Here is a 15,040-nt window from a genome sequence, read left to right on the forward strand (position 1 = left end):
TTTTTTATCTGTTTGTTGCCAAATGTGCAACCAAATCTTTTTGTTTTAAATTAACCATGGTTTAAAAAACAAAACATGAATTTACTACAGTAAAACCAAAAACCAAGGTTACTAGTAAAACCATGGTTTTGCTAATAGTAATCAATGCACCAAAAAACCACGGAGACTACACTTTTACAACAAAAACATGGTTCATTTTTGTAAGGGATGTCCAATAAACGATTGAATTCAAATAAGTTTGACAAGTGCTCTCACCACTACAGTTAAACATTTCCTGATGTGCTAATATTAATCATTTCAGATTTTCCTTGAGTCATCATACAAGGCATTTAGATAGTTCACCTGAAATTTCTGTGATCATTTTTTCACCCTCATGTCGTCCAAATACTGTGTGACTCTTCAGTGGAACACAAAAGATGTCTCAGTGGTTTTGTGTCCATACAATGGAAATAACGGGGTTATTTTGTTATATCAGTGCTATTTGGTTGCTAACGTTTTTTTTTATATTGTCTTATGTGTTCTGCAAAAGAAACAAAGTCATACAGTTTTGAAATGACATGAGGCTGAGTAAATAAAGAATTTTCGTTTTTGGATGAACTATGTCCGTGTGTCCGCGAAACGTGGAAAGAGCCCCTTTACTTCCATCTGGTGCTGAATTTCAGCAACACACAAGGCAGCGAAACGGCAGACGTAAACACACTATCTGGCAACCCTTGAAAGGCATCACGTGACATCCAATAGCCAATCACAGGACGACGTACCACAACACAGGCGCGAAACGAAAGAGACGTACTACACTAAACATCAGGAAGAAAATGGATGTACTGCAAAAGCGAAAACGTGTCAGTCACGAAAAAACAAACTCAAAGGTGTTAAATAGTCAGCCAACTCCATCAACAAGCACAAATGACGAAGGATTCGTGGAGGGGTCGATAGTTCGCATTACTATGGACAACTTCCTGTAAGTGCTTAACTCACTAACGTTAACGGTAATGTATATCCTTGTGCACTTACGTCAGTGAGATTATTTCATACGGAATCGTGTTTGTGATTTATATCGTTGGTTACAGCACGTATGACCACTCGGAGGTTTTCCCCGGACCCAAACTAAACATGATAGTGGGAGCTAATGGCACAGGCAAATCCAGCATAGTGTGTGCCATCTGCCTGGGTCTGGCAGGAAAAACAGCAGTCCTGGGCAGAGGAGACAAGGTGAGAATCGGCAGAGAGCGCGTGTTTCACATAAGTAAATATGTCGTTTTTTAAATGCATTAAGTGCATTTAGAGAGCTTAAATGAGAGGCTAACAATAACTACATTATTTCAAACAGCAGCACAATACTTCCACAGACATTACAATGCATTCAGCACATCCGCACGTGCACACATGCAAATGGTTTTTACTTAAATGCTGTTTGCATAACAAAGCACAGCTTTGCATTGATAACCTAAAACTTAAAGGGATAGTTCACCCAAAAATGAAAATTCTGTCATCATTTCGTCACCCTCTTGTCATTTCAAACCTGTACGGTTTTCTTTCTTCTGCAGAACACAAAAGATTTGATCAAAAATGTTTTTACTTTAGGGTGACCACCACCCAAAAAAACATGGTGTGGGACAATCTGAGACACCACTGAAAGGTAGCGTAAAACTGGGATATAATAACGGAATGAAACATTTTTATTAGGGCTGTCAAACGATTAATCGCGATTAATCGCATCCAGAATAAAAGCTTGTGTTTACTTAATATGTGTCGTTGTATTGTGCATATTAATTTTGTATTTATAAATACAAAAACATACACATAAATGTATATATATTTAATACAATTTTGAGATGTATTATTTATATTTACCAATTACTGAAATTACATATAAACGTTTATTAATTTTTATATTTTTCTTAAATATATGCATGTATGTGTATGTGTGTATAAACACAACGTTAACATGCACAGTACACAGACATATATTATGTAAACACAAACTTTTATTCTGGATGCGATTAATCGCGATTAATCGTTTGACAGCCCTAATTTTTATATATATTTTTTCCTACATTTTAGCTCGTAAAAATAATTTGGTATTTAGTCCATTCCAGCTGCAGCATAATTAAGGCATAGATAACACAATACGTAACACAAAACAATTTTAATGGCCATTTCAATTTAAGGTTCACTGTCTCTTTAAATTATGAGCACAGATCAGAGGCAGAGTCTTCACTTTGTTGTACACTTTGAAGATCTTCTCAAAATTTGAAAACTTAAAGAATAAAAAACCAACAAATAATGAAAAAGAGTTTCTCTTTTAAAATGTATTATTGTTAAATAATGCTTTTCATTACTGGCAAATACTTTTTATTTTAATACGCTAACCTCAACCTATAGGCTAGACGCAGTTTCAAAGCCACACAGTTGACGATGTTTTAGTGAGTTTTTATCCAGCGAGTTGAAATGGGAGGATCGCCACCCAATCTACTGACAGACTTCGCAGCCTCTTGATGACTAAAATCACTGCCGCCTTCTCATACATTGGATAAAAGTCAGGTTTAAAAATCGACTTAGACTTGTGTCTATACAATAGAAGCGAATGGGTACCGCCATTGTTCGGTTACTAACATTCTTCAAAATATCTTCTTTTGAGCAGATATTTAATAGAGATGTCTTTCTTTATCAGGTTGGTCTGTATGTGAAGCGAGGGTGTAATAAAGGCAAGGTTGAGATTGAGCTGTAAGTACAACGCTCGAAATGTTTTGCTCCAAGATCTTGGAGAAACTGTCTGAAGCATCTGAACTTTCAGGTACAGAGCATGTGGAAACCTGATCATCACCAGAGAGATCCAGGTTGAGAACAACCAGTCGACGTGGATGATCAATAAAAAGCACACCAGTCAGAAGGCCGTGGAGGAGGCTGTGAGAGAGCTGCATATTCAGGTTGGAAACTTGTGTCAGTTCCTACCACAGGTGAGTGCTTTTCTCGCTATGAAATTTCCTCTACGTCAAGTCCTAGTGTTTTAAAGAAGCCGCGGAACACTTCATGCTTTGCTTTTTATTTGGTGTCACAGGAGAAAGTTGGTGAGTTCGCTAAGATGAGCAAGATCGAGCTTCTTGAAGCCACTGAGAAATCCGTAGGCCCACCAGAAATGTACGAGTTCCACTGCGAGCTCAAGACGTTTCGCAGCAAGGAGAGGGAACTGGAGGTAAATGTTTTTCTTGTTTTGAGACTGTGTTTCTGTATACAAAGTCAACATTTGGGGTAATCCACTGCAAACTTTCATTTCTTTCTTTTTCCAAACTGTCATGGAACATCAGCTTTTCACCTTCCAGTTGATTCGCAACGGATAAAAGTTCAACCCTACGCTACGTCAGATGTGAATAGAGTTGTATACACTTTTTCTTGTCGTCTTTATGACCAGGCAGGCTTTTGTGTGTCTTCAACAGAACATGTGTAAGGAGAAAGCCAACTTTCTAGAGAAGGCCAGACAGAGAAACGAGAGGAACAAACTCGATGTGGAGCGCTACTACATGAAGAAAAGACACTTGGACCGGATCCAGATGCTGGAGAAGAAAAAACCATGGGTGGTGAGCAGGAATAACAACAATACAGTTAACCCACAGTTCAATGCGTACCTCGGTTTTTTACACTCGGTGTTCGGTTCGGTTCTGATGGCTTTGTCACATTAAAGTGTTTTTTTATTATTCTACGCTTATGTGTGACAGGAACAGTAAGAAGAAAAAATTACTTTATTGCCATTCTCTTCATTTTACTTCACTTCACTATTCTCTTTAAGCAAAAATCAACTTGTACAATTCCTGGTGTATTGAAGAATATAAAATAAAGATATATTAAAGATTAACACTGGCAGCTCACAGCTGTTCTTTGTTAACCGTTCATCAACATATCAGTAAAATGAGCTTATTGAGGTTTAGCGCTTACTTAACTTAACAAACCAAAGTTAGGGTACTGTTTCAGGTTTAATTATTGATCTGAAATATCACTGCTCTTCACCGCTCGACTCGTGTAAAATCTGTCACCAGCATCGCAAGCGTCCCTAACGTTTGCGCATTGTTATTAGATATTTACTCGTGGGGAGGTGTTTATCTATCTAGGCACACAAATATACAGATAAACACGGAAAGAGCCAGTTCAGAGAGTAATAAAGCGCACAGAAATTATTTAATCGTAAAACCGGAAAACTGCAATTCACATACGTGTATTGAACAATATTCAATGATTCAATATTATTATGAGATTTGCGGCATTCCTAGTGGTGACTGTAATCTATCTACAATAAACCTCTCCAGACACCTAAAGAAAAAAACGTATTTTATATATATACGTACATGCTTATTATATATATGTGACCCTGGATCACAAAACCAGTCTTAAGTAGCACGGGAACATTTTTAGTAAAAGACAAAAATACATTGTGTGGGTCGAAATTATCGATTTTACTTTTATGCCAAAAATCATTAGGATGTTAAGTAAAGATCATGTTCCATGAAGATATTTTGTAAATTTCCTACCTTAAATATATAAAAACTTTATTTTTGTGAGTGGATGGTCTGCCACAGTGTCCCTGATTAACAACTTCAAAGGCAATTTTCTCAATATTTAGATTTTTTTTGCGCTCTCAGATTCCACAGTTTTAAACAGTTGCATCTCAGCCAGATATTGTCCTATTCTAACAACTCAGATATCTAGAAAGTTTATTTATTCAGTTTTCAGATTATGTAAAAATCTCAATTTCGAAAAATTGACCCATAAGACTGGTTTTGTTGTCCAGGATCACATATATATATATATATATATAAGTCTAACCATTAGGGCAGTCATGGCTTAATGGGAGAGAGTCGGACTCGTGACCAGAAGGTTGCCGGTTCGATTCTCAGGGCCAGTTCTTGAGAAAGACACCATACCCCCACTTGCTCCCTGGGCACTACAGTGATAGCTGCTCACTGCTCCGGGTGTATGTGTCTTCACCACTCACTGGATGGGTTAAATGCAGAGGTCACATTTCGGGTCTGAGTCACTATACCTGACAAATAGTGTACATACACACACATATACAGCCGCTGAAAGATTAAGAGACCATTTCAGAGTGTTTTCTGATTTAAAGATTTACTGTTTATAGGTATGTGTTTAGGTAAAATGATCATTTTTGTTTCATTCTGGAAACTAACAATATTTTTACCAAATTAAAAAAAAAATTGTTTCGATTTGCAGAAAATGAAAACTGGAGAAACAGGTCAATTTTTTATCACAGTTTTCATGTGTCTTGTCATGCTGTCAGTCTTTCACATTGCTGTTGGATGACTTTGTCAATCCTGAGACACAAACAACACAACAATACATCTAGAAATGCTGAATTGAAACGAAAATTTGGAATGGGTGCTTAATTTTTTCCACGGCTGTATATACATAATGTGCACATGTAAGTTATTTGAGAATTTACTCGCCCTCATGTAGGGATGCAGCGATTACCGATGTTCACTATTAACCGCGCTTAAAAACGTCACGGTTAATTAATCGTAAAGGCTGTTACACCGCATGTTTCTGTTGCACGGAACAGAAACGTTGCAACTAGCTGTGCACCAGCTTAAAGAGCCGTGCTTAACAGTGACACGGTCATGACACACACTACATTAACTATGGCAGAAAGACCAAACAGCCAATCTTACAGGTACATTCACAATCAAGGCTGTATCGGTGACAGTTGGGCTTTCTGTGCAACGTAAACAAACAAAGCGGTATGTAAGTTAACGGAGTCGAACACTGGACATGAAGCGTTGCATCGAGGACAGCTCACATGATGAGTACATTCTGTAGGCGCAAGCTCAAATTCAAAGTCTACTCCTTATGCAAGTTGAACTAATTTAACTTATTTGATGTTGTTATTTAGCGAATGGGCTCTATATCACGTTGATAAATCCATTATAGTTTGCTGTAATGAAAACGGTGGGGGGAAAAAAGCATGTGATCCGTGCAGGCTAGCTCTTAAAGGGACAGCAGCATAATTCATATATCTGTTTTAATGCTCATCAAACAACAACAAAACGAAGACAAAAGAGACTCGCTTCTCCTGAATGGTCCACTTTAATAACTTTAATATGGTTTGATCTATATTTCAGTATACTGTGAAGACTATGAAGTGTTATTTTACATTTGACTCCTTTATTCAGTTTCTGTACCTAATAACCATAGTTAGACCAACCTGAAACATCTAAAAAGCACTGTTCATTTTATTTGTGTGTTTGCTTTATTACATTTATTTGTGCTATTGCTCATAATTTGATCATTTGTTCTAATTTTATTACTAACTGATTGACTATTATTATTAGAGTTAGGCTAATAGTTTTACGGTATTATGAGCTTATTTATTAAGATTGCATGGGTAACAAACAAACTAATAACTAGACATTATTTATTTATTACTTTTTGTGGCGGGCAAGTACAATTTTTGTCAGGGCCAGTAAAAATGTAGAAATTAATGTATGCATAATAATCGTCATAATCGTGCAACCGTGATTATTCCTCCGACTTTAATCGTACCAACAAAATCTGTAATCGTTGCATCCCTACCCTCATGTTATTCCATGTCTTGTTTCTTGTATTCTGTAAAGCAAAAAAACGTGTGTACAAGCAGCTCTTTTCATATAATAACAGTAAACTGTGATTTATAATTTTGGCTCCAAAAAGCATTCGACTGTGACCTGTTCCTTCAATTTGTGCATGTTGATTATGCGTTTCCTGTTTATTCACCTTTATATCCTTTTTGCAGGAGTATGAAACGGCACGAAAGAAGCTTGAGGGAGTAAAGAAGGAGAGAGACGAAATGAAAACAATGCTCAAGTCACTGAAAGAAGCTCAGGAGCCGCTGCTCAGAAAGATTCGCTCGGTGGAGAGTCAGCTCCAGCCCATTGAACAGCAGATGAAGGAAATGGTTAGCACATCACAAACTGTTCAGCGCGTTACCAAAATAATGTTTTGCTGGTTTTGTTTTTCAGTTATTAAGATAACCTCACTGTTTTCAGACTAACGGCATCAAAGAGGCGTCACAGAAGTGTAAGCAAAAACAGGATCGGCTTGAATTGAAGAACAAAGTGGTATGTGCAAAGTTGACCCGGCAGATTATACTGTAGTATACAGAACACGATATACATTAACAACCACAATACAAGTGTTTAAAGGAGTAGTTCACTATAAAATTACAATTTCATGATAATTCACTCCGCCACATGTCATACAAGCCGTCCGTGTGTTTATTTTACTGTCGGAAAGGTTTCCAGGGTTCTTATCTATATAATGCACTTAAACGGGAAGCTGTTGGTTAAGGTCCAAATTTTAGTTTCATCACAGCTTTAAGGGGCTCTAAACGACACCTGTCGATGAATAAGGGTGTTGTCTTGTGAAACGATTGGTCATTTTCCAAGAAAACGAAAAAATGATATACTTTTTAAACATAAATATATGGCTTGCTCTGCCTCCAGGATGCGCGTCGACGACTTCCGTATTACACAATCACGTTGGAAAGGTCACGTGTAACGTAGATTTCAAAAGATTTAAACATCCCTGATATGCACACGAACTGACCATTTTAAACAATAATCTTGACATAACGTGTCATTCAACATCCAAGAACTTTTGAACGGTCTTCTTTCTCCACACTCGTAAACACTGGGTTGGAACTTCCGCTTACGTCACGCATGACCTTTCCAACGTGGTTATGTCTTGGATGCGCTACATGGAGGCACTCAAAAGCCTCAATTTTTTGTCGGAAGAAATAAACGTGGGTGAGTGAATTATCATGACATTTGTCTTTTATAGTGAACTACTCCTTTAAGAGAGTGCATGAAAGTTTCATTAAATGAAGTATTATTTATTTAAAGTGTTTCTCATACTGAGGGTTAGGTTTGTGAGCATGAATCATCAGTGCAAAACTTCTGCACAGATCATTTTCTTGACAAAATGTGAAGATCTGTTTTATACCACTTGATGGTATAAAATACTGATTGGTTTGTTCTGATAATTGTTAGGTTGATGACATCAGACAGGAACTCAGTCTAAAGCAGACAGAAGAGGCAGACCGGCAGAAGCGCATCGGACACACAGATCTCATGATCAAAGACCTTCAGAAGGAACTTCACAACATTGGCAGTCAGGAGGACGTCACTCCTCAGATCGAGGCCATCAATGTCGATCTAAAGACCATTCAGGAAGCAAAGGCCCAGCTGGAAAGCGAAAACTCAGACCTGCGCAGAGAAAAGGATGAAGCCTTTGGAGAACTTAATCGTAAGGTTTCAAAATACTTTGCTTAATATATACCTGTATATTTATATCTCAAAGTTTTGTTGTCATATTTATTTGGTTGTTCTATAAAAGGTTTGCAGAATCGAATGAGGAGTCTAGATGACATGATGAGGATGAAAGAAGAGAAGCTGCGCACCCGCTTCCGTGACACGTACACCGCTCTCATGTGGCTGAGAAAGAACCGGAATCGCTTTAAAGGCAATGTCTATGAGCCCATGATGCTGGTGGTAAGAGAGGAGCCACTCGCTCAATCACGGTTCTCAGAGTGCGTTCAAGCAGATCCGACTGACAATCTCATGTTTGTAGATAAATGTACGTGATCCACGGTATGCCAGATATGTTGAGAGCCACATTCCTGTCAACGACTTGAGAGCTTTCGTCTTCCAGAAGCAAGAGGACATGGAGATGTTCATGACTGAGGTTTGTGGCTTAGCATAGAGCAATAAATCCACACTTTCCATGGAACGGCTCATGTTTAGTTCCATTTAGTTTTTATGAGGTGTGCAGCGTAGTTTTCCATCCGAAACATGTCTAAATAAATACAGCGTTAAACTTTGAAAGGCTATATATTAGCGATACACATTATACATGAAAAAATATACTGCATATAATAAAGGTAATAGTTTTTAAATAATGGCAATAGTTGGTTTAGCAGTGGTTGCAAAATAATTGATTACACAATGTAACAAATAAAAAAGTAAATTTTGCTTTAATTTGGACTTTATTTATGAAGTTTGAGAGCTTATTTACACCTGGTCACTTCATGCGTTTTCTCTGATCGGATAGCTATATGATCGTGAAAAGACCAGGTGTAAATGCCCTCCGAAACGCATTCGAGACGGATTTAAATCCGATTGCTCAAACCACTTCATGAGGTGGTCTGGGACGCATTCCAGTCAAAACTGATCAAGTGTAAATGCATCTGGTTGGATATACTTCAGCGCTTTACTCCTCTCAAACAAATGTATGTTGCTCGCAAGTTAGCTGCGCAAATAAACCGATAAAACAGCCGGGGATGGAGCAGCTGCGAAACGCAGACACTTATTGCAGCAACGCCTGGGGCTGTTTACATGTGTGGTCGTAGACGTGGTTAGGGTGAGACAATGAGATCTCGTCATCCTGGAGAACGCGACTTGTGGTTATTCTGCAAAGGCATGATGCCACGAGAGCACAAGCGCTTTGGAAGAGAGAACGTTATGATACAAGTTTTTCCTTCCGTTTAGACATGACTGCATTTGCAGAAGTAAACAAAGCAAAACAACAGTCCCTATCATTTCATTTCGGCGAAATAAAGTTACATTTGCATTTTGCACGCAAATAAAAGATCGGATTCATATCCGTTCAGCTGAGACGCATTTATGTGGCCAAGTGTAAATGCATCGGTTTGAATAAATCCGATAGCTATCCGATCAGAGAAAACACATGACGTGACCAGGTGTAAATCAGTCATGGGCAGTCGTGGCCCATAATGGTTAGAGAGTCGGACTCGTGACCAGATGGTTGCCGGTTGGATTCTCAGGGCCGGTGAGTTACTACTGAGGTGCCCTTGAGCAAGGCACCTTACCCCTACTTGCTTCCTGGGCGCTGCAGTGATAGCTGCCCACTGCTTCAGGTGTACCTGTGTTCACCACTTGCTGTGCGTGTGTTCACTACTCACTGGATGGGTTAAATGCAGAGGTCACATTTTGGCTATGGGTCACTTTCACTTAAATACGCTATAACACGCTGAATACGAAAATCACATTATTTGTTTTTACCATAGACGGTATTCACAAAAAATCTTTTCAGGTAGTTTTCGGTTTTATTACTCGGAACGCGGAAATTACAAGGTACAATAACACTGAGCTCAAAACAACAGTTACAACATCACATTTACAAAAATTGAGTCGTCCAAAAGTTTACATTTGATCGTTTTTGTCTTTTATCACTAATACTGTCCTCATGAACCAGTTCCAGACGTAGTCACCCATCATCCCTTCATCCCACCTTCCCTGCGCTACTGAAATTTCTAGGATTTTCTGACGGTGACAATTGGAAAATAAGTTAAAAAAATGTGAAAATTTGTACAGTTTTTGTTTATTTGCAATATACCGATATATAGTATTAATGATGAGCTCAACATTAGCTTGAGCTAAATATACACTAAAACATTGATGCTACATGAAAATAATTATTACCACAATAATTATCACCACAGAATCTTACAAGAACTATAAAATCGTTGGGCGAAGCTAACATTTGTTACACTGTTATCTAACATATAAAAGGAAAAATGTGAATTTAAGCCTTGAACGTTTACAACAGAAACAAGTCAAGTCAGTTTTTCTGTACAAAAACTCTAGAAAGTGCTTTGGTAATTGATTGTTTGATGTTAATTGAAGTGCATAGAAAACTATTTGATTCATTTGTTTTTCTCTCAGGTCCGAGACACACAGAATTTAAGGGTTAACAGTGTGATCGCTCCTCCAGAGTCGTGCTCGAATAGGCTGCCATCACGACCCCTCGATACGTTAAAGTAATGTGCTATTTGACCAGTTATTATCCCTGATTCTGTATGTGTTTCTTAACACGTAGGATTTGCTAGTGATCGATTTGTTTTTTCAGGCGTTACGGCTTCTTCTCATACCTCCGTGAGCTGTTTGATGCTCCCGAGGAGGTTATGAGTTACCTTTGTCATCAGTACCGTGTTAACGACGTGCCGGTGGGAACCGAGACCACCAAGAATATAATCGAAAAGGTATGGTTTCATTTAACACAGATTGTCTTGTAGATCTTCGAGGTCATATCAGGAAGCAAAATTTCAAACTGGAGGAACCAGGTTTGTATGATTGATATCCATTATGCGATCGCATTTTCAGTATAGTTGGTACAGAATGACTTAACATTCAGGTTTATTAAGCTAACGCTTAAAGGTTTTAGGTGTTTAATAAAGTATTTGTTTTCCTCAGGTGATTAGCGAGGCAAAGCTGAGGATTATCTACACCGCTGAGGAGAAGTACACAGTGAAGACCTCCTCTTACTCTAATAACGTGATCTCCAGTAACTCCGCCCTACGCCCCTCTCAGTTCCTCACTATGGCTATAGATACTGAGGAGAAACGACAACTGGTGGAGAATCTGAGGGTGAGAGATGCCCATCGGTCACCTTGTCATCAGTGCTTTTCGCTTTAGTTGTTACCATTTGGTTGTGACTGTTTTATAAAGCTCTGACATGCTAAATATTTTAATAAAATACCTTCGACCCGTTGTCCACAGGCAGCTGAAGAGCGGGTTAGGAATATTGATGAGCGAATGAGAGCCATTCGTGAGCAACTGACTGTTTTGAGTCGCCGCGATAATGATCTGCGTGCTAAAAAGAAGCAACTGTCTGAGCTTAAAGGCAAGAAGAGAAACCTGGAGCAGAAGATCAGCACAAAACAGGACAGGTGCCTTCTACTAAACCACACCTGATCTCACTGTCTCTCTCAACTGGCACACCATTCTTAGCTTTCCTTTAACTGGTTTCTGCTGGTTCTTTTTGTGTAGTTTGAGGCAGATGGAACAGAACAAGATCAACTTGCAGGCGGTCGAAGAGGAAACGAATGCAAAGATCTCTGCTGTAAACGATGAGAAACTGGTCATAATGGCAGAGTATCTGAGTCACATGAAGGTGTGTTTCTGCAGACTCGTTTCACAAACCCTCCATCCGCAGCATACGCACGTGCATAGAGCTTTTACAAGAATATCGTTTACGCTTCACAACCAAACTGCAGCTTTATACACAAAAAAGAGCAATTTCTTAAACAGTGGGTGTGAAGTTCTGTCTGTTATTCTCTGGTGCTTCTGTATTGTAAAATATTCGATTTATTGTCCGAGTCAGTCATTTATTGGAAGCTGTGTCTTTCCTGAATGCTTTGTTTCTTATTGCTCTGTGTGGTTGTGTTCAGACGAAGGCCAAGCTGAGTATGGAGAAGGTGTATTTGGCTCTTCAGAGCGCAGGTCTCGCTGCTGAGAAAACCAAACTGGAGACGGACTGCAGAGACAGTTCAGCGGAGCTCAAGCGAGCTGAGGTGAGAGACACAAGCAGTCACACAAGGTCCTGGGTTCGGTTGTCAGGGGAATGGGCTGATAAAATGTCATGTGTTTGTGCTGTGCAGCAAGCGTATACCAAGCTGGACCAGGTGAAGACCAGCCTGTTGGCCACGTGTAAGACCCTGATGAGGAGGGCCAGTGAGATCTGCAACATGACTCCTGGAGAGACGGCAGTCCCAGAAGAATTACATGCAGTCAGTGACCAACCCAAAGACACCGTATCAAACTTGAACTCGTTCACGTATTTAGTTCGTTATTTTACATCAATATTTGTATCGTATTTTTAGGCGTTCGGCCAGTTGCCTGATACTCTGGATGAGATTGATGCCATGTTGAATGAGGAGAAGGCCAGAGCCGAGTGCTTCACTGGTCTCACTGATAATGTAAGACAAACGCAACACATTTTTACCATAATAGATGAGCCTGTTGATGCTTTTTTAAACTCTCAAAAACATTTCTAGCTGATGCTGTCAGACAAATTCCAGACACCTACTTGAGCTCCAGTGTCATTTTTTGACCTGTTTGTAGAGCAGATCTCTCCATTATTCATTTCTTTGTCCAATCGTATGTGCCTTGAATTCCATTAAAGTGATAGTTCACCTTCAAAATGAAAATTCTGTCATTTACACGCCCTCGTCATCTCAAACCTGTTTGACTTTCTTCTGCACAGCACAAAAGAAGATATTTTGAAAAATACAGAACGGCAGCCCCCTATTCACTTCTTTTGTACCAATGCAAGTGAATGGGGGCTGTTAACAACATTCATCAAAATATCTTCTTTTGTGTTCTGCGGAAGGAAGAAAGTCATACAGGTTTGAAACGACAAGAGGGTGAATAAAAGATGACAGAATTTTCTACTCCTTTAAAGACCCCTTTCCCTCGGCCATGTCCTTTAATTTCCCCCTTTGCTGTGTTGTGGTCATCTTCACTTTTAGGTGGTGGAGGAATATAACCGCCGTGAGCAGGAGATTAAGAACATGGAGAAGGAGCTAGATGAGAAGGCCAATGCACTAAACACTTACAGACAAAACATCGCTGAGGTGAGTCCAGACGGTCACGTACATCTGAAGTTTCTCACGTGAATGTTTACTATACAGTGGTCATAAAATGTTTTGGTTCCCACGTACACCTGTATTTAGTGATTTCGGTTCATATAACTGTGTTGGTTAGGCTAAGGAGCGCTGGCTGAATCCTCTGAAGCTGTTGGTTGAGCAGATAAACGAGAGGTTCAGTGATTTCTTCCGCTCAATGCAGTGTGCTGGAGAGGTGGATCTGCACTCCGAGAATGATGTGAGTATTTACACGCCTTTCGCTCTGTATCGCACATCTTCATCAAGATGTAGAACTGGCATTAGCTTTCCCCACACACACTCATATGACGTCCGGTCGAACGGTATTTTAGTGGCTATAATTCTTTTGTGCGGTGATCATTTAAACTGTGCAGTTTGAGCACTCTGGTTGAATGCTTTTTGTAACGACTTATAGATTTCATTGCTGGATTTGTGCACTTCAGGAGGAGTATGATAAGTACGGCATCCGCATCCGTGTGAAGTTTCGCAGTAGCACTCAGTTGCACGAGCTCACCCCTCACCATCAGAGCGGAGGAGAGCGCAGTGTGTCCACTATGCTGTACCTCATGGCCCTGCAAGACCTCAACCGCTGTCCCTTTAGAGTGGTCGATGAGATCAATCAGGTAATGCACTCACACAATACTAGAGTAACAGTAGGACAGCGAAGGGATTGTGAATAATGATTTACACTTTTCAACATCTATTTTGCTATGAGTAGGGTATGGATCCTGTGAATGAGAGACGAGTGTTCAACATTGTTGTGAAGACTGCTTGCGGCATAAATACATCACAGTATTTCTTCATCACGCCCAAGGTAGGTTTTGCCTAGTGACTGTGTGATCTTGCTGTCAGGGAGGGGTTGGTTTCATTTAACCATTCTGTGTGTTTAGCTTCTACAGAACCTGCAGTACGCTGAGGAGATGACCATTCTGTGCGTGCACAACGGACCCTACATGCTTCCTCCCAATAAATGGAACGCCAAAGCCTTCATCAGGCGAGCCAAACGTTGCTAACCCGTTCATTAACAACACATAGTGGTTAATATGGAGCTGTGTTGTTCACTCTGGACTGTTTACTGCTTGTTAAAACAATGTTGAGCTATGCAGAGTATAGCTAAAGTTGGTTTTGTTGGATGTTCTATTCATTGTTTTTTTTCTAAATGTCATATGCACTAATCAGTAACTAGTGATAATTTTGAGCTGTGTTCACTGCAGGACTGTATTTATTGGTTGTTTAAACAAAGTTGTTGCTATGTTGAGTATAGCTTAAGTTGTAAGTGTTACATTTTCTATTTTCTTAGTCTTGACCCAAGAATTACTTAAGCTAAAGCTGCAGTGAACTGCTGCTTGTGTTCAGTGTAAATGTTTTTGTTTAGGATAATAAACGTTGAGCTTATGAAAACAGTCAATGTGTAAAAGAGTTTGAGACGACAGCTATACAGGTACATCTCAAAAAATTAGAATATCATGAAAATGGTCAATATTTTTTGTCACTCATTTCAGAAAGTGAAACCCATATATTCTATAGATTCATTACACGTAGAGTGAAATATTTCAAGCCTTTATTTCTTGAAACTGATGATTATGGCTTACA

At 39.3% G+C, this 15,040-nt stretch overlaps 1 protein-coding gene across 4 annotated transcripts; it reads left to right on the top strand.

Moving 5' to 3' along the window:
- Positions 1-768: 768 nt before the first annotated feature.
- Positions 769-14,957, top strand: smc5 (structural maintenance of chromosomes 5). 4 transcript variants are annotated; one of them, XM_057320801.1, is made up of 24 exons: positions 769-961; positions 1,071-1,212; positions 2,675-2,727; positions 2,798-2,960; positions 3,062-3,196; positions 3,438-3,578; positions 6,779-6,940; positions 7,032-7,103; positions 8,034-8,289; positions 8,380-8,534; positions 8,614-8,727; positions 10,728-10,822; positions 10,912-11,044; positions 11,256-11,429; positions 11,562-11,731; positions 11,832-11,955; positions 12,233-12,355; positions 12,443-12,571; positions 12,665-12,760; positions 13,313-13,417; positions 13,548-13,667; positions 13,891-14,070; positions 14,166-14,261; positions 14,338-14,957. In XM_057320801.1, exons 1-24 carry the CDS (start codon positions 816-818, stop codon positions 14,458-14,460), a joined length of 3,207 nt encoding a protein of 1,068 aa, XP_057176784.1. In that variant the 5' UTR covers positions 769-815; the 3' UTR covers positions 14,461-14,957. The 4 variants fall into 4 exon arrangements, with proteins under 4 accessions (XP_057176784.1, XP_057176785.1, XP_057176786.1 ...); XM_057320802.1 differs by having other exon boundaries at positions 882-989; XM_057320803.1 differs by lacking the exon at positions 769-961 and adding an exon at positions 1,585-1,639 and having other exon boundaries at positions 1,115-1,212.
- Positions 14,958-15,040: the final 83 nt, after the last annotated feature.

The sequence above is a fragment of the Triplophysa rosa genome, linkage group LG22 (assembly GCF_024868665.1).
Source record: "Triplophysa rosa linkage group LG22, Trosa_1v2, whole genome shotgun sequence".
In the NCBI taxonomy this organism is placed as follows: Eukaryota; Metazoa; Chordata; class Actinopteri; order Cypriniformes; family Nemacheilidae; genus Triplophysa; species Triplophysa rosa.

Bases quoted from the DNA above. Each gene is read 5' to 3' on its own strand.
- smc5 (XM_057320801.1), top strand. From the start codon at position 816: ATGGATGTACTGCAAAAGCGAAAACGTGTCAGTCACGAAAAAACAAAC. The intron at 11,956-12,232 runs GTGTGTTTCTGC...GGTTGTGTTCAG, and splicing joins AGTATCTGAGTCACATGAAG to ACGAAGGCCAAGCTGAGTAT. The intron at 12,356-12,442 runs GTGAGAGACACA...TGTGCTGTGCAG, and splicing joins CGGAGCTCAAGCGAGCTGAG to CAAGCGTATACCAAGCTGGA.